The sequence below is a fragment of the Dicentrarchus labrax genome, unplaced genomic scaffold, assembly GCF_905237075.1.
Source record: "Dicentrarchus labrax unplaced genomic scaffold, dlabrax2021, whole genome shotgun sequence".
NCBI classification, from domain to species: Eukaryota; Metazoa; Chordata; class Actinopteri; family Moronidae; genus Dicentrarchus; species Dicentrarchus labrax.
Genome location: NW_026136711.1, coordinates 24,806,956 through 24,831,400, shown reverse-complemented (window position 1 = coordinate 24,831,400; position 24,445 = coordinate 24,806,956). Strand labels below are relative to the sequence as shown.

At 39.9% G+C, this 24,445-nt stretch overlaps 2 protein-coding genes across 3 annotated transcripts; both read right to left on the bottom strand.

Annotated features, from left to right (window-relative positions):
* Window positions 1–2: 2 nt before the first annotated feature.
* On the bottom strand, window positions 3–4,378 carry ddit3 (DNA-damage-inducible transcript 3). 2 transcript variants are annotated; one of them, XM_051414322.1, is made up of 4 exons: window positions 4,209–4,378; window positions 2,687–2,748; window positions 1,974–2,227; window positions 3–1,806 (listed from the first exon to the last, which is right to left on the bottom strand). In XM_051414322.1, exons 3-4 carry the CDS (start codon window positions 2,172–2,174, stop codon window positions 1,024–1,026), a joined length of 984 nt encoding a protein of 327 aa, XP_051270282.1. In that variant the 5' UTR covers window positions 2,175–2,227; window positions 2,687–2,748; window positions 4,209–4,378; the 3' UTR covers window positions 3–1,023. The 2 variants fall into 2 exon arrangements, with proteins under 2 accessions (XP_051270282.1, XP_051270283.1); XM_051414323.1 differs by having other exon boundaries at window positions 2,019–2,227; window positions 4,209–4,360.
* Window positions 4,379–11,012: 6,634 nt separating this feature from the next.
* Window positions 11,013–24,332, bottom strand: dctn2 (dynactin 2 (p50)). The gene is made up of 14 exons (XM_051414317.1): window positions 24,077–24,332; window positions 23,671–23,739; window positions 20,229–20,325; window positions 19,793–19,854; window positions 19,445–19,543; window positions 18,117–18,277; window positions 17,426–17,579; window positions 17,125–17,190; window positions 16,819–16,857; window positions 16,521–16,598; window positions 16,053–16,124; window positions 14,499–14,601; window positions 12,965–13,056; window positions 11,013–11,863 (listed from the first exon to the last, which is right to left on the bottom strand). The coding sequence occupies exons 1-14, from the start codon at window positions 24,110–24,112 to the stop codon at window positions 11,777–11,779; spliced, it is 1,215 nt and encodes a 404-aa protein (XP_051270277.1). The 5' UTR covers window positions 24,113–24,332; the 3' UTR covers window positions 11,013–11,776.
* Window positions 24,333–24,445: the final 113 nt, after the last annotated feature.

The window sequence follows — 24,445 nt, the reverse complement described above, 5'->3', positions numbered from 1 at the left end:
CATTGCACATTTTTTTCTTTTATTGCAAATCTGGGATTACAATGGCGGATAAAATAAATGGTATGGTAAAATACATGTATTTGATTCCATCAATGATAAAAGCCATGCATATTATTCTACGATTAACAATTTATGTGACTACAATGAGAAAATAACTGGATATGTTGGCATTTTACAGTACAAGCCATTACAGTACAATTGTGTGTATATATATATTACAGTGTTATATAAAAATAGTAAATCAGGGTAGAACAAATTGTGTTAATTCTACCACAAATTCCCATATTGATAGAAAAGGTCAGCTTAGAAAGTATAGCCGGGTCCTACTTACTTTATCTAAATACACATACACACAAGCCATGGGTTGTAAAAAAGTAAGAAACCATAAGAATTCTCTCCCATAAAACTCATTCTCTCATACTCACACTGCACTGGGCACTTTCAAACTTTTCCTGAGCTCCTAAACTCTCCACAAATTGGGGCAAATAATCTCTTCTTGCGGGATTGCAGCCCTTAACGTAGGAGTTACAATTATTGCAAAATGGTGGGAACAGATGATAATGAAATGCACTCTCTGAATTAAGTTCCTTTCTGTCCAACATACAAATCATCAAATGCCTGTAAACCATTATTTCTGCCATCCTATTTGATGGAACTTATTAGGCATTCTTTAAAATGACAAACATTCGTCAAAAACATTGTATCATTTGCACTTAGAGCTGTCTGTTCTTCCTTTTCCTTTGTACATGCTGTGTCTTTTTTATTTGCCGCAATGCTGTTGCAGCCCCTTCTCTCTGTGCCTTTTCTTGTCTTGGCTTTCATCACTTTCCTACTTCTTGCCTTCTTAAGCTCTGTCTTTTTCAAAAATCCTCTTGCTTATAAAATATATCTTTGGTTTCCATCCTTTCCTGTCTTAAGAGGCATTTCATGACCACCATATTACACCTTTCCCCCCACCATTGCTTATTCCAATTCTGTAGGACCTGTCATCATTTATTCCTGTCTTTAATTTTTTTTTTTTACTCATTTCCTGGTGTTGACTAGTCTCTCTATCAGGGCTCTACGTGTCCTCTGTACCTCCTCTCCCAGCCTTTCTATCTCTGCTTTCAAGCGCTCGTTCTGCTCCGTCAGCTCCTGTACCTTCCTCTCGTTCTCCTGCTCTCTTTCTTTGCGACTCTTTTTGGCAGACGTGTAGGATGAGGATGTTCGTTGCGTGGAGGAGGCGAAAGAGGACAAGGCACCGTTGGCCCTCTCGCTGGTGGTCCTCTTGCGTTTTCCCAGGCGGGAGGACAAGTAGGCAGAGGGAGAAGAGACGGGTGAGGAGGGAGAAGAACAATTTTGGGATGGCGACTGGGAGGCTGAGGACGAGGAAGATGGAGAATCTGGGACACAGGGCAGTTCCTCCTCACTGGCAGAGGGAGAGGCAGGATGGACGTTATTAGCCTGATGGTGTTGATGGTGGTGGTAATAATAGCCACTGCTGATCACTGCTCCGCTTGGATCCACCATTCCCACTCCGCCTTCACTCAGCAACTCAAAGAACTCTGGAGGCAGCAGATCACTGCCGCCTCCTGCTGAGCTATCTCCACTTCTCCCACTTTCAACCTCTGCCCGCTGCTCTTCTGCAACAGCTGGACTCATGCAAGAAGAGGAGGAAGAAGAGGATGAGGATGAGGTGTGATGCAGAGGCTGGGTGTTGTGGATCTCCTCCGTTGCCTTCTGGACACCCTCGCCCCACGTCTGGCTTCCATCAGTCAGCCACGTCAGAGAACAACTCTCCAGAACATCCAGAAACTCCGGCTCCTTCTATAAGCACAAAACGGAAATATCAACACCTGCCAAAACATGTAAAATATCACAGTATAAGTACATTTCACATCGCTTATTATGTGAATGACATTTTTTCACAGAAAACTAAAAAAAATTAAAAAACGAGAACTATTAACGAAAATACGACCAACGAAAACACTCACACTCATCATGGGTGTGATAGCCATTTCATTCTTCAAGCAACTGACCTCGGTGCATGTGGGGGCACGTGCCAGTTTTGCCCCTCCCGTGTCGGAGCCCAGAATATCCTGCAGGTCCTCATACCACGCCTCCAACTCTGCACCACACAACGGCCCCACACCAGGGGGGTACGGCGGGGGCAGGTGTAGCCACTCGGCAGTCATCTCGCCAGTCAGTCGCAACACACAGATACTCGGCCACACGGTTCACACTGGACCTGATGGGGAGGGGCGAGCAGCCGCACGTTAGATGACTGACACGTCACAAAAACTCTCTACCGTTCTGCAAGTGTTCATAGGTATGCAGAGATAAAGGACGGCGCGTATCATTAGTGAGAATACTGCATGAATAGTTTATCTGTATAATTACTTACGCCATGATAAAGAAAACTAGACCAAAGTAGAAATCTCTATATTATATCCACTTAATTGTGAAATGGAATAACAGTGACACTAAGTGAGGAAATTACTGTACTGCACTAAAAATGCTGATTAGAGGAATGTGAAGATTCTATCTATATATATATATATATATATATATTATATATATATATATATATGTTGATAACTCAACATTTATATTAAAATGGACAAATTGACTAAAAATTGATTGATGAAAATCTGAACGTCACAAACATGCAGCATTTAGAATGTCAAATATGAGAAGACCAATTTACCTTTTGAAAGTCTCTGTTAATCAAGTCTGCCAATTTGTTGGAGATAGCTTGTCCCAACAATTCTGAAAGAAAAAAAAAAGGAGTATTTGATAGATTAGTCTTAAAATATTTCTTCTGAGGTTGGAAATGTGCTGAGATTTCAGAATCAAAATGATGATTTGCACAAATAGAGAGCAAGGCAACAACGGGTGCTTTAAATTAAACATGTATGATAGCTGTGGGAAATTGTGAAAAAATGTAATGATGATAAAACAAATCAACAAAAGATGGAGAGAGAGAAAAAAAATATCCTGTCACTTAATTCTTGTAAACAAAGACCAAAATGTTCTCTACTGCGCCCCCTGCTTTCTACGGTCCTCAAAACACGCTGGGATCGATAAACAAGTGGTTAAAAACGACGAGTAAATCCTTATATATTGATCTCTCCGGGTCTGACAGTCAGCTCTGCTATGTTGTTGTTATAATTGTTTGAATCTGTCCAAATGACAAATTACTCAACAAAAGCCACCATGATTACTATGATCATTGTAGACAAAGCTTGTAGCTGACACATTCCTTATAATTAAAGATTTATGCCTTTCCGAGTTGATGTGCAAATAGAAATAAATGAAAACATTATAAATGTAGCGTTTGGATGTGAATCACTAAATTAAAAAGTGATAAAGAATAATAAATAGAAATAAAACCTCTAACCTTCTGTCAAATGTTAAACTTCCTGTGATAGCGCGACCATACCGAGATTAAAACTTTGGTTTGGTACCTATCATTATTTTTCCTACACAATTATTGAACATTTTAAAAATCCAAAATATTTTATATTTTAGTTTAGGGCTTCATGTCCACTGTGAGCCAAGACAATTACGTCATGGAAATGAAGGTCCAGCAGGAGGAATGGGCGAAACAAAAGGCAACGTACAGACAGAGGGAAAAGAGTGGGTTGGAGGAGAGAGAGAAAAACAACAACCCAAAAACAATATAAACACCCATTCATTCAGTGTTAAACATTTACTTTAAACGGATTAGTCCAAAGTGTCAGAAACAAATACAGCTGTCAAAAATAAAAGCCGTCCAGTTTCGACTCAACAGCCCCACCAATTACTGCCAGACGTCACACGGAGTAGGCTCATGTCTGTTATTTTGATCCAATTAAATTTGACACCTTCAAAAAAAATTTTTTTTTTAAATCTAAAGTATTACTTGTGGTAGGCACAAAATTCACAAATAATTGTAAACATCAGGAACGCTCAAGAGTCAAAACCTCAAAACTTTTAAGTCTGTATGAGCTTGACAACTTGTCAGACGACACGGACAACACACAAAAACAACTCGATGTAAACTGTGATGGATCAAGACAACTGTTCTTCTATAAATGGCACCGGGATATCTGCCAAAAACATGCATTTTTTTTCTTCTTCCCAGCACACCAGACCACTTAAAGAGTGCGTTAAGTAGCCATTACTCCCCGAAAGACTGGAGGAAAATAAACCCCGACCAAAACTAATGACAAAGAGTCTCCACTTACCCTTTTTCTTTTATTCGCTCGCCTTCTCGACTGTCTTGAACTCGAATGTGGATATTTTAGTAAAAATTGGTGATAGCTCATGTTAACCATTGTTCAGTCTTGACGCCTGAATGTGATTTTTCGGAAACTCCCGGCGGTGTTTATATTGAGGGAGAGCTCAACCGAACTATGCATGGGAAGGCAGATTCATCACAACCGAGCGTGAACGACGAGGACCGACGTTGCAACGACCCAACGGCGAGCGCGCAGTTAAGATCTTTTCCTTGGCGACATCCAATAGGGTGGCTCGAAATCGGCTCCGAGGGCTGGACTTAGGGTCGTCTTGTCTGGTTGTTCTCTCTCCTGCCTGTATAGTTTGTACGAGCAGCAATTGTGATGCAGTCATAAGACGGCCAGGACGAATTTGGGGCGTATGGGAGTCACATGAAAGGAATGATGCAATGCTTGGCAACCAATTTCTAGCTGGGGATAACACCAGCAGAATCAGAACATGTTTTATTAAACAGTGTTGGCTCTAACTAAAATCTAAAAATATACATATATGCATGGATATCTAATGTCGAAGAATTGTTTGTTTCCGGAACACAAAAGCTGAATCGATGTTTTTTTTATTTATTTTTTTATAAATTGATACATTGTAGTAAAAAAAAAAAAAAAAAACCAAAATAAACCCTAACTTGGTGCTGTTTTTATTCATTAAAATAAACATCCGCTTGTTTTCGCCTGACTTTTGATTGCAGGTGCTTGTTTCAAGTTTGTCGGTGACACTGACATTACATTAACACACCCCCTTCACTTCATCCACGAGGGGGGGGGGGTAAAAAATAACAAATAACCCATCTTCGACACTTCTCTACGGGACCAAAGTGCTTCTGAATCTGAACGACACATGTGTTTTATTGTTCAGGTATTTGTAATAAGCCACGGACTCGACGTAGAGAAACACATGTACAGCGGTGTCATATTCTCATTCATTTCATACCGCGCGCTCTGTTGCAGCTCCGCGAGATATGAAAACACGCCCGGCCGGTGGAGCGTCTGTGGCGCGAGCTAGCGCTGCTGGGTGTGATTCAACAGCAGAGTGCCCCCCCCCCAACCCACCACCACCCCCACCCCTATGTTCACTGTCCGGTTATATTCTTCAGCTGTTGTTAGTGATGGAATTCTTCATTAGTCCGTGATACAAACTTTTATTACCTGTTATTATCTCTGATGAGTGTGTTATCGTTTTTATTTGATCTATTATTACTGATTTATTAGCCTCTTTTTTTCTCTGTCTTTTTATTTTTTATTGTTTTTATAAATCACTATAATACAAGGTTGAATTTTATTAGAATAATATAGGCAGACATATCACACCAGCGCAATAAAATCAGAGGCATGTCATGATAAATTATTGCTGATAGAAACGCTGAAAGACACCATTGAGCATCACAGACACGCTGTGCAATATGGTGTTTATAACAGAAACGTCTCCATGGAAATGTTTGTTTTACCATAGCATAATCCCCACTTAAAGGCAAACTTTAGTCCCTATGGTGCCACATTTGCCCATATAAATAGTCTACGATTGATAATACTGTAACAATGTTTTCACCATTTAAAAGGTACACAATAACGTGTCTTAGTGACTGTTGTATATACATAGCGATTTTAAAAGATTGGTCCTTATTGGAAATGTAGTTTATTACCATAAAGGAAGTTTACAGACTCACTCTAGTCCCTTTAATGTCATATTTAAGGATATAAATATCCTATGAGAGATGATATTGTCAGTATAAATTCAATATTCACACGAACATTATAGCATTGTGACACCACAGAATGAATAAAGTCGAAATAAACTTACATGAAGCGCCATACATACAATAAAACTCTTTTTATATAAATAAAAAAGGTAAATATATTTAATATGAGATTGAAACCAGAAAGTTCATCAAGGTCATCATCCCAGACACACAAGGAGCCATACAATATTATTCCATGATGTTACAGTGTTGGACAAAGGCCATCAATAAGATAAACAACAGCGACGACAACAACAACAACGACAACAACAAACAACACAAGTGGCACTGAAATAAAACCACGTTTCATCATGTTGCACTCTTGATGCGGGCTCTTCACCCGCTCCTGACACTTTCTCTGCCCTAATCCCAAACTCAGCACACACAAACTGTTTTCCATGCACGGTGCAACGTGCACGGCTCAACATGCACAGCCCCATAGCAACAGCGCCAAGCAGCGAATAGAAAGCTCAAATACTGTCTCTAGGACCCGGGTTAAAGCGCTGCAGGAAGCACCGTGAACACGTCACGACTTGAGTGGCTGTTGCTGAGTAGTTCAGCATACTTTCTCTACACCCCTCCCTCCTCCACCCCTGCCGTCTGTTTATTTTGTCAGTCCCGTCGTCTGTGTTGTATTCATTATAAAACACTGTTTACAACCCCAGATCTAGGTTGCCTCTTTTTTTTTATAACATGGTGTGGTGATGACGGTCCCTCTTGTTTTTGATTGGTTTGTCGTTGCAAGTGATACAATTTATATTGAAAAAAAAAAAAAAAATGTAACAAATAAAATATATAGCATGTTATTGATCATTTATATTATTTACCCTTTATTCTGTTATTATCTTGTTGTCTTCTGTTATTTTTTATGACACTTGGTGTAAACAAACGCCCAAACTGATGAACATGTGGATCAGCTTTTAGATGAGGTGTAGTCATTAACTGATGGTTGTATTTGGAGGTGTCAGTTGCTATGGCGTTGCTGGGATGTTTTACCTGCTAAATACCCTTTTGTCTGCAGAGTCATAAATAAGTGAATAGAATTAATTTTTTTAAATTCCTTCACAACTTTCATATATCAGACTTCATCAGACAACATATATATTTAAAACAAGCAAAACAAAACAAGTGCGTTCCAGCTATGCTCACATAACTTCATGTAATAACATGACAAACAAGTGAAACCAACCAAAATGTACAATGATAATGACTGACTTTAAAGAATGACTGACTTTAATTCTAATAACTGACTTTAATTCTAAAAGATGGTGTTTAAGTGTGGACAAAGGAATATATTTTTCTTATTTGCTTGCTCTTTGTCTTGCTGCCACGTTTAGAATAAATGCTGGTTAGAAATTTTAACCAACAGTCAACAATAAACCACAATGTTTGTTAATGTTTCTAGTTACTATCCCCCCCCCCCAAAAAAAAAAAACCAACAGATTTTGGATATTTTTTCCTTTTGTTTTACAGGCAGAAAGAGTCTGGGGAATTTCCAGCCACCACACTCGCTTCTTTCTGTCCTGTGCCCTTGGTCAAAGCTCCACACCCAGTTCCCCCTGTTTCTCACACACACACACACACACACACACACACACACACACACACACACACACACACACCAGCTGTCGGAATCCTTCCCCTCTCTGAACTGAGACCAACTGATACAGCTGTTAACATGTATTGGTGATACAGTAAATCCTTTCTGTTTCGCTCTCTTGGCTTGCCCTTCCTCATTGTTTGTTTGTTTTAAGTCTTTTTCTGGGTCCCAGACAACCAGCAGAAAGACCTCCCTCACGTTATCAGAAAGTCTGACCTGTTGGTGAGAACTGGGAGAGAAATATTCTAAAATATGTCCTAGTTGTGCCTTTTTTAAACTTGATATTTTGTCAACAATTATTAGTAGCAGTGCTTTGTCTTTTAGCTTTAGGTCCCCATTGATACTACATTCATCTCTTTTTGCCAATGCCCATCTCAGCCGAGGCCAATATTGCAATTCTCTATTGTCTGATGATGCCCATTAATCAACTCATTTGCATTTTATTTCCTCTGGTCTCCCATCTATCATCTCCTTTACCAGCAAGATGTCCAGCAGTCACACGCGGCAGGAAACTTATATTAACACCCGTAAAGTTAGACATTATTTCAGGTTTATTTATTTTTTGAGAGTTTTCCCACTCAATCCCATCTCGTCCCGTCCGGATTTAACAGCTACATGTCACATCCACTTGTTGAGATTTCTGTGTTTGGAGGTTTAGGATGACTTTGCCGACAATCTTGTTAGTCCGTTAAAACCCTGTTTACCTCTGAGCCTCACCTCTCTTTACCCTACCGTCTCCTTTTCATTCGCTACAAGCCTCATTCTGCCCCACAACAGTATCCACCCTTCTTTACCTCCACCCACTTCTTCTGTCCTTCTCTCTGCCTCACCACAGGCTCCTCACCTGTCCAGACCCATTCAGGAAAATTTGACAAACTGATGCAGAGGCCCTTGCGCATTTAGTTTTTCTCTTCTCCATAGCGTCAGTTATTCTTCCTCTGCTCCCACTTTTCCCTGCCTCCATTTTATTTTGCTTATTGTAATTATTACACATTTTTACTATTGATTTTTTCATAATAGAGGAAATATTAATGGTATTGATAGCTCTACTGTAACGGTAATACATTGGAATTGTTGTTAAATATTCAATCACATGGCATTGTAATCAATCTGTAGTCAATTTCCAAAACCTTTCAATTGCTCCGAAACTGATTGCCTCTAGACAATTCCTTGATTTTAATTACATTGTCTCAGAAATCTCAGTACAGTACAGACAGCCTTGATTTCTTCATTTCTAGGCACCGACACACGTGTCAAAGATAAGACAGACGAAAAAAGGCAAAGGCATAAAAACAAGCCAAAGCAAGAGACTGTAAGGCATTAAACTTTAAAAGCCTGTCTGAACAGGTGGGTATACTGGCAGCGAGACACACACTCCAGGCTCTTACTCCATCCTTTTCTTCCTCTACCCGTAGTTTTTCCCGTATCAGCACCAGAAACAGAGATTTCGGAGAAATTGGTGCTCCCTACGGCCTCCTCTGTGTTCAACTGCTCTGTGCTGCCTGAGGACTTAAATATTTACTTAGTCCAGGGGAGTAAAGGTTGGTGTGGGCTACTGACATATATAAGTAGCTGCATTTGTACTGTACAGTCAAGGGTTTAAATGCCCTTTATGTTTCTAAAAGTCCTGTTTGGATTTATACCCTGCTGCCAAAATCGTCTGTTTTTCAAAAGGGGGCTCTGTTTTTATCATTTATTCATTGTCCTTCTATCCTTGTTCATATTTATATTCATAGAGAAATAAAATCATATTACTGAGATGGTAACATTTTACACCGACCTCTAGGTAATTGTGTATAAATGTGTTTTAACAGATGGGGCTGGGCTGACCCAATCCAGCACACCCAAAATAGAAGGACAAATACAGTATAACATGATATACAGTACACGGTATGTCTCTGTGCTCATCTGGGGCATTCCCTTCTAAGTTGGAGCTCTGGATCTAATTCCCTGCAAGTCACACTTGATATGTCCTGTCCAAGCAGGCCAGTACTTAAGTCCACCCACATTTAGGGGAAACAGAAAGCTGCTCTGCATCTAATCTTTCTCTGATATAAAAAAAAAAAATGTGATACAGACAATAAGATGTAGCTATAACACTCCACTGAGGTAAAACTAACACTGGTTTATCATTTGTTGTCATTGTAGTCCAATAAGTCTTTAATCCAGCTGGAGAGGACTCTAAAGGGAGATATTTTAGTTATTATGAAACCGACCTCTGAGCTTACACTGTACCATGTCTGGATGACTCATCAGAAACACCTGATCCTTAACCTACTCTGTTACCTGTCTACCTTTGTCACTAATACCATCACCTGACATCAGACATGAGCAAACCTTTTGCCTTAATGCTTGTTATAAACCTGCTAATGCCAGATGGATTTGAGGTTGACCTCACTGAGAAATTCATTGAGTACTTTGTCTTAACAAATACCAAGAGTGGGTTTTCCTTGGTGTCTCTTCCTGATTTAACTCTGCTGTGGGTTTTCATTAGCTGTGAAGTACAACTGTGGTTGTGTTCACTATGGGAGAACAATGTGTGCGGTTTAATCCGGTAGGATGAGGGTTTTATTAGGTATCAATAGCCGACAGTAGAGTGATGAGAGAAAATGAGGAATGAGATGAAGATGGGGAATGACAAGCAATAAAAGTTGTTGTCACTCATGGTCGCCCCCTTAAAGCTCTTGGCCACCTCAAGCTTACTAATGCTTTTTAAATTTTACTTTTTATATGGTAGGCAGTGTCTTAAATTAGCTCTTCCTACTCCACTCAAATCCAGTTGGTCAAGAATGTCAAGTTACTCTTCCTTTAGGGATAAGCAATGCAAATACAAACTAGACTGTTGTAACTTATTTTTGTTATTTCTACAGGGACAGAACTATCTGAAAGTATGGCAGAAGAACTTGCATTCAATCTATTTAATAGTATATTTGAAAGCTGAATTACAGTTTGAGTTTGACCCTTTTTTAGTAGATGCTCTGCTGCCACCTAGTGTTCACAAATAGGCATCATTCCTTGAATAAAGAAAACCCAAATGAGTGGTTTTAAAAAGACTTTGAATACCTGCAGGTGCACCAGATTAGTTGAAAGTGGCAAATGTGATTTTAAAATTTTCGCTCTATAAAATGTGTTTTTTTTACATGACAAAATATGGCTGTATTTTCCATACCAACGGCTGATGACTCATTACCTTACATGCCATCTTACATCATCCCCAGTTACATGTCATCTTACATCATCCCAACATGTTCGGGTATATGTCAAGACATGACCACATAATCAATACAATGGGGGTTGGAATAGACTTTTTTTAAAATACACTTAGTAATTTGGTAAGATTAATACAGTTTAATAATAGATTTTTTATTTTGTATGAGGTGAGAAAACAGGATCAACATGAAATAAAAGGAGCCAACCTTATCGCACTTTGTTTTATTGATCAGTTTCCATGACCACAGATATACAATACAGTTGACTTGTAGGCAATGACAAAGCAGATTAAAAGTTTGTCTGTGGTGTCTGCTCTCAGTCATAATAATATAGTTACAAGCGACTGAGCGTGAAGAAACAATAAGGTACACAGGCATATTTACAAGCTTTCCTTCCGTGACTTGGCCCTGACACTCGCACAAACGTGCTCCTGCTACAACACTATAAGACAATAGATCTTGATTTTCTTTTTACACAGCTGACAACATCTTTAATGTGTCACCCATCAACCCGACATTACTGTGATCATTTAATTTGATCAGAGTATACAGTACAAATCCAGTAATAGTGAGAGGTTCCAAAAGGAATGGAGGAAATTCTTATGTTTAATACTAATAATTATAAAAACAATCCAGTCTAAAACTCAATAAGCTTAACAGGGGACTGCAATCAGTGGCATGTATAGAGTGGACAAATGTGTTTTCAGTTGATATCAATTTGATGCAAGAGAAAGGAAGAGAAAAGGAGGGTGAACAAGAACATTTGGTCTCCTCTTTTTTTTGTTATTCCATCTTTTCCAACTTTCTAAACATTCCACTTAGTGAAAAAAGGCAGAGGCAAACTAGAGAGCAAAAGAGGGATGGCCAAAAAGGACAGAGTTCAACCCCCAATCCTCCCTCTGTGCTCTCTAGCCTTCTCTTATTTGTCCATGTTCTACACTCTCCTGGACTGGTCCAAACTCCTGCCACCGTTTATTTGGAGAGCTTCTTCATCCTCTGATCTAGCGCAGCAAAGTTCTCTTCTACAGCCACCAGGTTTTCTTTCATTGTCTGTTGAACCTGGGGGGGGGGAGACATGCAAGTTAGATACAAAAGAAAGAAGTAGAGTTGCAAGAAAAGTTAGGTGTAAAAAGTGTGATTGTTATGATAGGCAGGAAAAATTTAGAAATAGAGGGGGCAGCAAGATACAGCAAGCATAATGGAAAGCAAATGTCCTTATAGAAGGGAGAACCTGGTCACAATGCAGGAAAATAGTTTTTGGCAAACTTTACAATTGTAAGAATTCACTAGTTTTCTCCATTTTCTGTCACTGTAAACTGAATATTTGGCTTAAAAAGTTAGACTAACAATACAAGGGATTTGAAAACATCACCGTGGACTATGAACCAAAGATTTAACATATTCACTGCTACATGGTATAAAAGAAATTAAATTTTCTGTAAAAGCTTGTTAGCGACACATTAAATACCCTTCTAAAGCCTTAGGACACTTCACTTAAGAACACAATGAAAGTCTATTAGGGGTAAGATCAAAACCTTTCTGAAGAAGATTTTAAGTTTCAACAAACACCATCAACAAAAGAAACTCTCCTTGACAAGATAGTGCTTTGTCCATCCAGCCTGATGCCTTGAACTGTAAAAGCAAAGGTTGAATATTGACTGAACCCAGAAGAACCTTCAGAGAGCCTCTGTCCTTCTAATGGGTAGCTGCACTTTGTTAGACTGTTTCTTTTGCCATGGCAGCACACTTGAAAGTGTATTCAAGGACACTTCTATTCCATGTATAAAGAGGATATTTCCAAGTAGTTTGTTGAGTTTTTTTTTATTTTTTATGAATCCAACTTCTTCAATCTTACTGTGAAAAATCGCCTGTAGACAAGAAGCTACAACAAGGTTCACTAGGTTTCTACCTTTTAACACATTTAACAAACATTTTAGTCTTTGACTATAGAAAGAGATTAGCTCCTGTAATATGATAGCAATGGGTTCATTGTTTGAAATCCTTTGTGTGGACCTACCAGCGAGACACTGTACTTCTACTGGCCTCGTGCCAGTAGTCCTATGGTTGTAGTAACTCATACAGGAGGTAAACATTTAAGTGGCCAAAATTGTTGTTCCACACTTTGGCGGTGTTAAACATGATTTATGTTGAACTTCCTACCTGTGTTAGCAGGGTGTTATTGTCCTTCAGAGAGTTGTTGATCATCTGCTGAGTGGTGTCCAAGTGGGTCAGAAGCTGGCCAAACTGCATGGCTATGGGGTTGCAAGAAGTGAAATCAGGGGGAAGTGCATAGAGAGAGAGAGAGAGGAAGAAAAAGGAAGACTGAGTATCGATTCTCAAAACCCTGCCTAAAGGACCAGTGTGTAGGATTCAGTGTAATCTAGCAGTGAAGTTGCAGACTGCAACAATTTGAATACAGCTCAGCCTTCCAAGCATGTCAGAGAAACTACGGTGGCTACCAAACCTGCGAAAAAACACGAAAAGCCCTATGTAGAGCCAGTGATTGGTTTGTCTGTTCTATGCTACTGTGGAAAAGAACCACTCCGTGATAAAAATTTCTCATTCTAAAAAGGTAATAAAAACACAATTTTCAGGTGATTATAAACTAATGAAAACATACATATGAATATTATGCCAATAGATTCTCCTAAATGCTACACACTGGACCTTTAAGAAATGTAATGTTGTCTTTGCATCTTGGGTGAAGTGAAGGCAAGTAGAGACAAATGTAATGTGAAACTGATGAATGACTGCTTGAGAGATTAAGCTACTTTCTTTTACTCGTTTGCCTTCATCAGTAAAGAAAGATCATGAGAGAAAAACAAAAATAAAATCAGTGCAGCTAAACCCTATTGAGCGAGGAACACTTGAGCTGCAGACTGTGACAGATTGGTGCGAAGACAGTCTCGGTGATAAATGACCTCTTTCAGCTCTCAGAAATGAATTATCAATATGATCTATTAATGCCAAGGTTCTGCTTTCATGTGCTAAATAATAAAAAGATGATAATGTGATATATAATATCATGCATCTCTTTCTCCCTGAGGGAGTGTTTAACAGTATTGCTAGATTTAGTCTAATTCTATTACCATTTTGAGGCTCCCTTTCTGTGATTTTTTGCCCTTTGTTATAATAGAACGGCATGGTTTGGGCTAATTCCATTATCCGAATGAATCCCATTTTCGCTTAGTTTTCATCTTTTGTCTCGCACACAGACGTTCCCATTGCAAATGCAAATCTTTCAGACTAAGTATTACTTCCCAGCACAGATGTTGCCTGAAATGTGATCCGGGTTCACACCCTGTTATGTTCTGTAGCTACATCCTACATATTTTGAATCTTTAATGCCACTCCCCACCCCCACTAACCTACATACATCCTCTCCTTGAACTCTCATGGGTGTCATTTCAAGGTTCTTCTTCACTCACATAAAAGAACGGAACATAAATTATCCAAGTTTTCATTGTTATTATCCTTACTGGGGTGAAACGCTGCCCTAGAGCAATATTATTACAATATTTACAATACGAACAAATTATTCAACACCAGTACATTCATATACAGTCATGTTATGAGGTCAAGTGATGTGATGGTAAACAACTAATATTGTCTCATGGCTTAGAGAGTTATGTGAGGACACAAAGCGAGTATTGGGCTACCACATTGTAAACAAGCTTCAGTTCCTGTGTGTTACCTTGCTCATGCAACTCCTTGACAGCGACAAGCCTCTGCACCACCTGAGGTACAGAAGTAGACACGGCATCCCACTTCTGCACCACGTCATAAAGCTGCGACACCTGACAGGTAAACACATACAGGCACATTTAATACCAAGCTAAAGCCCTCCAGCTTAAAGAACATTATTACCCAAGGTCACAGATTTGTCTTTAGTTTCCTGATGTAATGATTATTGTACTGCAAATGACATACATGCATACGTTTGTCTGTGTATAGTCTATATTTAAGCAGTCTGGTAACTTTGTGGTTTGTCAAGTTTGCACACATACCTGCATTCATTATTATAATAAATAGTAAATTCTTCTCATACTGCTTGAAATTTGGCCATTCCAATTACAACTGTATTTTATGGCTAAAGACAGAGGCCCAGTTACTGTGGTTACAATGACTTAATTAAACATAATCTCACACAAAAGCATGCAGTTGTGCTTTGTAGTAATGAACACGCGTCACACACATCCTGTTTGCAATGTAGAACACCTTAATGTATAAAAAACACACCACTGCATGACCTCATTGTTCACCATAATCACATAATTAATATGGCCTGCCATCTACTGGCCACTTAAGGGTACAGCACTTTAAAACAGGACATGCCTATACATGCCCAAGATAGGCAAAAAGATTGTTGCCTGGAAATCATGCAGATCTCAGCTGAAACTTGAAAAAAGTCAAGATTCCTTACAAACTGAAAAGTTATCCGTGAAGAAATGTGTACAATGTGTTGAATTAAGTATTATATGAATTTAAAACTGCTCTATGCCTGAGAACATTAAGCCCTGAATTTAAATGTATTTCCTAAAGCACAGAAGCTGTAGGCTACCTGTGTGAATGTAATATGCTACTGTTAGAATAAGTGCCTCTGGATTCTTCTGGAAATAAAGTGTTCTTTATATAGGCCTAGTCTATACAAATTAAAAAGCATTTTTATATTGTGAATTCCCTCAGATGGGAATCAATATCTTTCATAGGTAACATTACCAGGGTAAACCAGAGGATTTTGATGGTGTTTTAACACCCCCGACCTCCACAGTGAGCCTTGTGGGCGGGGGAGAGGTGGTTTATAGGTTAACATTGACTTAACCACAAAAATAACCAGCTTGGAACCGTTTAGACATGGAGCGTAACTTGCCATGACAACACACCTCGGGTAAAACGTATCCACCTTCTGTAGTACGAGTTTACCTGGAAGTTACACCTGACGTCACAGAGTTACTCCTGAAGTTACCTGGATAAGCCAGTTACCTCGCTTCGTAGTACAGCCCTCTGATGTGTTTTTTTCATGACAGCATGAACGCCTAAGACTGAACTAGCCAGGTTATCTTCTGTGAGACTACAATATTACTGGATATATTATACAGCTTCCTGTTCAAAACTCAACTCTAATGATTGTAATAATCTTCCATCTGAAAGGAGTCACAGGTCGACTGTATATTGCCATTTTGTGTGAAAGAATCTGAGATGATTACTGCACTCAGTGTGGACTGATGGATGTACAGGGATTACAAACCTTGTTTTGTGTATCAGCGTCCTCAATCGCTGCCTTGTGTTTAGCAATCTCATTCATCTTCCCAAGGACACTCTAGATAGGAGAGAAAAAAGTTATTTATTTATTTTGTGCGAGAGGTGCCATCCTAGAGGCTTTCAGATACATAACAAGAAATACAAGCATTGATTTTGTTCATGTTGATACTATGGTATTTTTTAGATATAGCACACAAGATACTTCTGAAGGTAATGCTAGTTTGACCAATCTCTGTACTCAGCACAAACAGAAGAAATATCTAGCTTGTCACGTAACGCTCTGCAGGACAGCAAAACAAACATTTCAGTTTTCTTAAAAAAGAAAAAAGTTTATATGGGAAACATGTCGTACAAATCAGAATGTAATCAAATTGCAACTGACTTGTCTATTTGTATCAGAAACCCTCAATTTCCCCCCTAACCATGTGCTGCATACTGTGCATGGATTAGTTACCTGCAGTCTGGCCTCCACTTGATCCAGAGTAGCAGAGTCCAGTGCGCTGACCCTCGCCTGCAGGAGCTCTATGGTGTCCTGATACAAACAAGAACAGATGCATAAGTTATATTTAAGTTTGAGCACAAAACTTTGTTTTCTTGCTCCTACTCCTGGCACAGCTGCAATAAACAAACTTGGAGAATTCGATGTCATCTTTGAAGTATGACCCAGTTCTCTGGCTGCAGATACACAGAGTTATGAATAAAGACACAAACTCCATGCAGCATGTACCAAAAGAAAGTAGATGATTTCTTACCATCAAACTGGCTCCTTGTACACCAGCACTTAGAGGTCCCTGCAATATATACACAAAGAGGGAATATACATTTTAACAAGACACAATGAAGCCACCCCCATAATTTACATAAATCCAGTGGAAGATTTTATTTCAATTTCACTTTGTGGATGGTTACACAGCAACAGGAGCATGAAAATTCTGCTGGTGTGAGAGTAAAAGAGAGAAGGAGATAAACAGAATTAGTGTGAATGAAAGAGAAAAGAATTAGAGAGGAAGTGTGTGTGTGTGTGTGTGTGTGTGTGTTGTGTATGAGTCAGTGTGTACCTGCTTGTCTGATCCTGAGCCAACAGCGATCTCCAGCTCAGCAAGACGCTTCTCCAATTCCGCCATCTACAGGGACAGAACAAGGCAACACATGGCTGGCAGTGACAACAGCATCCCACAAGACACACACACACAAACGCCCACGCACATACCTTCCAGCCTTTTGTCCCGTTTATTGCCATCAAATATTCTGACATTTCTCTCATGAGAATGAAAACAAAACATGTCTACCGGGTCATAGTGCTGAAACATTTGAAAGCACATTCATCCGAGACATTTACCACCATCCTTTCCACTTTACCTTGGCAGACTCATTGAATTTTTCCTGCTCTGGTCTGCTGTGCAGCTCGTAGAGTACCACTCCATCTGGGCCCTTAGCTGATGCCGTCGGCTTGTTGTCTCCTGTGGCGCTGCTACGGCTGCCCTTGGCCGCTTCCAGCTGGGTGAGCAGACGCCTGCGGGAAGGAGGGAAAAGGAGACACAAAAGGATTATTATATTCAATATTGTTATCAGCCCCATGTGCTGCTGTGCCCCCCCTCTCTTGTGTTATGACCCGACTCTTAGGCCAGAACCAATCTTTTCAGGCTCTGTTGTGAACTGCAAGGTCAAGGGGAGCTTGAAAAGTTTTTATTACTTCATCCTCTTTCACTAGTGTCAAGTGTCTCTTTCCCGCTTTATTTTCTGTTTCTTTCTTTTACATATTGCAGCATGTTTTTATTCTCACCATGCCTTCTCTATTATTTCCCTTCCTAAATCATCTGCCCATCAGTTCTTGTGCTCCCCAGGTAGTGCTACACTGAGATCAGCAGGATTTATGTGAGCAATTGATACCAGCTGTACTGCCTTGACCTTATTACTCTCTCACTCCTTATAACTGGATATAACTAGGTTTTAGTCCAAGGCTCAATAAAATGAATTCCCCTGCACTTCTCTCCAACTATCTATTGCTGACTCCCTCTACTACCCCCCCCGCCCCCCCTTCTCAGCTCACCTGGCCAGCGCTCCATCTGGGTCAGCCAGGTTGATGTGTGCCTGCGGTCCCAACAGTGAGTCAAGATGGGCAGAAACCAACTGCTGTTTGAGCTGGGCTGCCTGCTGGGCGAGTACCACTGGAGTCAGGCGCTCCTCTGCATTGCTTTCCTTTGTGGCAGCCTGGAAGCAGAGGGAACACTGAGGTCATTGAGTTCTTCACAGCAGTGAAAGTGACAGACGTTTTTTTCGAACAACAACGCAGAGGTTGATGAAATCGAGGACTAGTCTGTCTGGGAAACCAGGTATGTTGTTCACTGAGAACATGTGTCCCATAGAACAGAAGTAAAGGAATATTTCAGTGTTTTTTAATCTGGTTCTAGGTTTGATAAGCTTTAGAAGGCTTGAGCTGCTTTCCCGAATATATGTTCTTTTTCTGGAGTCACGTTTCCTGAATCTCTTTGGAACTTACTTAACCACAAAAAAACCCCCAAAACAAGCAGTTAAAATAAACGGACTATGACGGAACAAATAATTCACTTTCCGTCTGTAGACGGAGCTCTTGCAACCAGGCTTAGTATAATATCATCAAACTATGCCATTATTCCTCAGTTAATGTGGTCTAAGTGAATTACAATATGTTCTCACTCAAGTATGCAGCGTTTTAGTTTTTCATTCACAGAATTCAACCTAATGTATGGACACATATTACTTGGAGCAAGTCAGTTGCTCCATAGAGGTCTTTCATGAGTGTAAATTTAGAGGATGCAGCAGAGCAGCAGCACATTCCCTGCAGTCAGGCTGCATATTCTGCCAGCATGACCTGCATGAGTTGAAACCCACAGATACCGTCACAAAAACTGCCAATTCAGAGGTTGAATTAGAAATTGATGTTGGACTCATAGAGCAGCAGGTCCTGCTCTGTGTCTATCCAAGTTAATGACACCAAAGGTTTAATTAGTTTCTAGGCTGTGGGGTCTCTGCAAGTCTGAAAAGCAATTCCTGGCCCTGGTTTTAATCAATCCAGGGTAAATATAATGCATCAGTGCACACACCATACTAAGCTTTGGATTGGATATTCAGGTCTGTAGTTCATCAATAAGAACTGGAACTATATATTACACCTCTGAAAATGTCCTAATTAAAACATTGCAGTCCTCTGAATGAATACATGATGACTTGGTCGAGGAGCAGAGTGGAGGCGTGGCCCTCTGTGGAAGGCTATTGAATTTGTGTGCAGACAGCAAGATAAAAGGCTGTATAATCAGAGCGTACCATTCCTTGCCAAGTCCTGTGGGCAAGGGAGAAGTGTGCTTGAGTGCATGTGAGTGTGTCTCAGTGTCAGTTCACCTGGATGGTATCCACCTCCTGAGTGAGCTCCTGGATCTCATTCACCAGGCGCTGGTACTTCTGCTGAGGTGTCTCCTTCACTCCACAGCCCTCTCCAAGCTAAACAAAGATGGGAGAGAAGAGAAAGGGTATGAATATTACATAACAGCAAAGTGGGTCTAGACATGAGGAAGAATCCCTGAGACAAACTATCACACAACAACACCATCTCAGATTCTTGACTTTAACAGAAAACACATGTAGCGAGTTAAATAAAAATGATAATGGTGGTGTTATCCTCAAAGTGGAACATCTTCTGAAAGAACAAAAAGTGAAATAATGAATTTCTGCTGAACAGAACATACTCACAATTTCAAATTCTCCTGACTCATAGCCCACTCTTCTGCTTTTACTGATTCTGTCTGAGAAGTCTGTGAAAAAAAAGTGACAAAGGGGTTGGAAGAGAAATAAAAAAAGTCAGAAAAAAGAAAACTGGTTGTCGAGTTGCCTAGTCTGAGCCAGAACAGGAAATGCGGTATGAAATTAGCAAAAGGATGGATCTGTTTTGTTACACCTGTAACAGAAGAGCCACATTTTGAAGTGACAGCACCTGTTAACTTTCTCTGCCAGTCTGTAATTTCACAAAGATCATTCTGAAAATGTGTTTTTAATGTTGTTTCTAGTTGTCTGTCCACCCTATTGTATCAATGACGGTAGGGTAAATAATATTTAAACACTTATAATGTAATAGTTATTACAATAAAAAGATATGTTAAGAGTGATTTATCATCCCTTATGAACTGACCAAGTCCCTTGGTGGTGACATGCTTGTCTTTGAACTTGTCATAGGCTGCGTTGGGGTTGACCACAATCCTCTCCACGCTGTCACTGCAGAGCTCCTCCTGTCATTGAAACACCAAGAAAATAAAGTCAGATGAACGTTAACAAAACCATAAAGGGATATGAGTCAATACGGACAGCCAAGACTTAAAAATGATCCTTGGCTTACTGAGCCAGTGAGCCAAAAGTCTCGAAGCCCAAGGTAGACTTGAAATATGTTGATAAGTTGATAGGTTGATAAGATATAAGGGGGAAATTTTGCACTTAATCATTGCCCCAAATTATGATTTAAAACGATTATTATTGCTTACCAAGGTCAGATTCCCTCAGAAATTAAAAACCATTATAGCCATGAATCATGAAAATTTCCATGCGCTTCAGAGTCATTATTTGGGGCAGCCTTAGGGAGAACCGGATTATTTCAACATAACTTGTACCAGCAGGCAAAAGACTAGGCTTGATTGTAGACCTTTTATTATTTTGAAAATCACCTATGTGGTATAAGTCTACAATGGTAAATTAATGTTGTGTAAATAAAAAAAAAAAGCAGAAGCCACTAGAACTTTCTAAATTATGTTTTTTTTTATTAGTGATTCTGAGGAGCACAAAAAAAATGCAGATCATTTAATCAAAATGTCCTAGTGATCAATTATGATGAACTAGAGGCTATGGGTAAGATCAAAACACCACTGACACATACAGATAGATGACATGAGTCCGGGATCACACACAGATTTGGTTAAAAAAAAAAGACAGACCAAGGAAACACACAGAACACAAGACAGTTACACAGATAGGGTAGGGAGGATGAGTGAGGAGGAGGAGTGAGGAGGAGGGTTAGTCAGGCTCTTACCAGCTCCTTGGGTTTCCAAAGAGAGTTAGAGAAAGTAACATAAGAGCAGAGGGAGAGAAAAAAGAAGGGGGGAGAGAGAGAGAGAGAGAGAGAGACAACACAGATTAATGTGGTTATCACATGCCATGCACACAACAGGAACAGTTGGCCAGGGTCAGGGAAAGATAAGAAAGAAAGCAGTGTTCTGAGAGTTGCTGCTAAAAAACCCTGGAGACACACTGTTCAGACTGCATATGATGTCTCCAGTTCTTTCTCTCTTCCCCGATTCAGGATGGTTAAGATGGTACATTAACACCAACAAGTTACTTTCTCCATTGATACCATACTGTACTTTATAATGCAGTGCTACCATACACTCTCCTCGAGAGCATTATAGGTCTCAGAGCATTATGCTATGGATGCAGAGGATTGGTGTTTTTACAAAACAATCCAGGAGTCAGAATGAACAGTAACAGTTGGCTGAAGGGTGTCTAAAAGAAGTCAATAAACTTACTATAAACCTTGAAGTACATTCAGTTTTTTGTTTTTTTTACATCGATCATAAATCATTCAGTCGGGGTGAGTTCTATAACATGCAGTTCAACCTAATAAATCTGGTAGATAAAACTACAGTGGTTAATGAAGTATGTTTAAGTTAAGGTCCCTATACACTGTGTGACTATGTATTGATATCTTTGGTCATCAACCCAAGATGGTGGTCTAAGGTCTCACTGTGAGACTCAAACAAAGACGCCTCAAACGTCTGACGGTGTAATTTAGGACCAACTTCTAAATGTGATTTCTGCTAGAATATGGCATTAAACTAGGGCTAGCAAGAAGACTGAATTTTATAGTGTCGTGACAAAGAAACTCATCTGTCGTCTCGACGTGGATCAGTCACATTTGGCCAATACCCAATCAACTTAATGAGGTCAGTATTGGCACAACTACGTACTGTACAACTCCGGCAAAATGTTGTGGAACATAAAAGTGCCAGCGCCACGGATAAAAGCCTGTTTCTCGTTTGGCTGCATTTTCAAAATACATGAGCACCAACGATGGACTGTGTGACTTGATGCCGTGTTTCTGCTTTCATGTTTTATTTATTCTCATAATTGGCGCTATGATTCACTAGGGATTCATCAAACAATCTGACTTGTGTCAAAACTGATGACGTATAGTCCAGCACATATTTTATTATACTATATCCAGCTGGCAAAGTGTGACAATGCAATGAACCTGTTATTGCACAGTGTATAGGAGCCTTTAAAATGTCCAGTTAGTGAGAATAGTATGGTTAGCCAAGAAGCAACTGTTAGAACATGATGACAGGTTAAACAGGGAAATATCTAAAGGCAATAAACAAACACTTCTTTCTCCTGTCAGTGCTTCACACTCACACACACACACACACACTTGAGCATTCACTGCTTTGTCAAAGCATGACCCAGTGAAAGATTGAATTAAAGTGCTGCTGAAGAACCATCAACATCATTATTCCCTTAAAATGGTTTACATGAGCAACACAAATAGGAGGAAAAGAATCAATCCCTTGCACTTCAAAACAATCAAAAAATGATAAATTACAGAGCACAAAAAAAGGGTCACTCCATCGATCTATTTCTCATTTCATCCCAATCAATAGAGGCAGGAAAAGTGGGTATGAGATTAAAAGACATGCATAAAAAGCATGGCATTAAGCTCACTGAGAGTAAAATGGAGCCAGTCTTACTTGTACAAACTAGGGTCCCAGGAGGGGTGGGGAAGAGTCAAAACAAGGGCAAGGGTATGGGAAGAACGAATGTGGAAACATGGAAGGGAAAATGCCAATTAGGATTCACTCAGCTGGTCAGCAAACAGCCCAGACATGTTTAAAAGCAACGTCAGGCCAGCATCTCTCAAGTGTTTACAAAGTTCTTACCAATACTGTAACTCTAGTTGACTGCTTCACATTGCAGATAGAAGACAGTAAGAATATACACAGATATGAAACAAAACAGGGGGAATTTGATATTTGAAATCTATTTTATATTGTCTTCCCTTACTTCTCTCCATGCATAAATAAGCAGATATACTAATATGGACAATACATGTAGTTAAACAGTAATCTGAATAGTGCAGGTTGACCCTTTGAATGAAATATAACGAAACATACTGAATTCTTGGAAACTAATGAATAAGCTTTTCACATAAATTAGAAATGATGTATTAACCATCACTGAAGTCAAGAGGTGATTATAGATCTCCTCTTACAATGTTTGTAAGAGACAAAAGGAGAACACACATTGCACTACAGAGTTAGTAAAGACAGCACAAATGCAGTGTTTAACTTTAATTTCATACACAACAGCTTAGTAAACAACACTAGGTGAGATTATTGTTTTGCTATGTAAGTCCGTAAGCCAAGTAACTGCGTGGTTAGCTGTTTAATCGCGACAGGGATAATGCACACTGACCACAAGGAAGAAATTAGTACCGCTATGTAAGTGAAGTGTGAACAGTTTTTAACTAGTTGAGTTATCTGCAGCGAACAGTCTGAACACATCCAGGGTGTAAAAACAAAACGTCCACTTACCGACTCAAACTGGGCCTGGTCATCTTCTGGAAGGTCACCGGTCTCGTACACGTCCGGCTCGTTGAAGGCCTATAAAAACAATAAGGAAAGCGGTTTATCACACAGTGAGACGTCCAGTTTATTGTCATTAGCCTGGCCAACGCCCCGGCCCATTCAACACAACACGTACTTTGCTAAGCCCTACTCTCTGGTGCTTTGTATCACAGGATACAACATTAGCTGAGAAGTTAGCAACTAAAAATATACGATTGTTAACGCTAGTTGTATAGTTATTACAAACAAACAAGCAGACAACGGAGTAAACAGCAGGGGACGTAAGCAAAACAAGAGCTGTCACAGCCCTTGGGAGCTAGCGCAGCCAAAATAGCCACCTAAGCTAATCTGTCTGCTAGCGTTAGCCACTTACAATTCCCGGCAGGTTTGCGTATTTAGGATCAGCCATTGTCAGCGGGGAAGCAAAGACTACACCAATAAATCACGATAGAATATGATAACAGTTGTTAAAACGTGTAAGTTATCGATGAGCCGAGGGGAAATGTAACAAAAGCTAACGATAGATGAGCCAGCAGTCTCTCAGCCGGCGGAGGATTCTCCAGTTCTGCTGTGTGTCACCAGCTGCAGCTCGATTTCACAGCGTGTACGTTGGGTTTCTTACAGGCGAGCGGGCGGTCACGTTTTCGCTATATCAACCGCAGAGAACGGCCTACCACGACCACCAAAACAAACACACCCGACAAAAGTGGAGCGTCGTTACGCATGCGTGGTTTTGGACCAA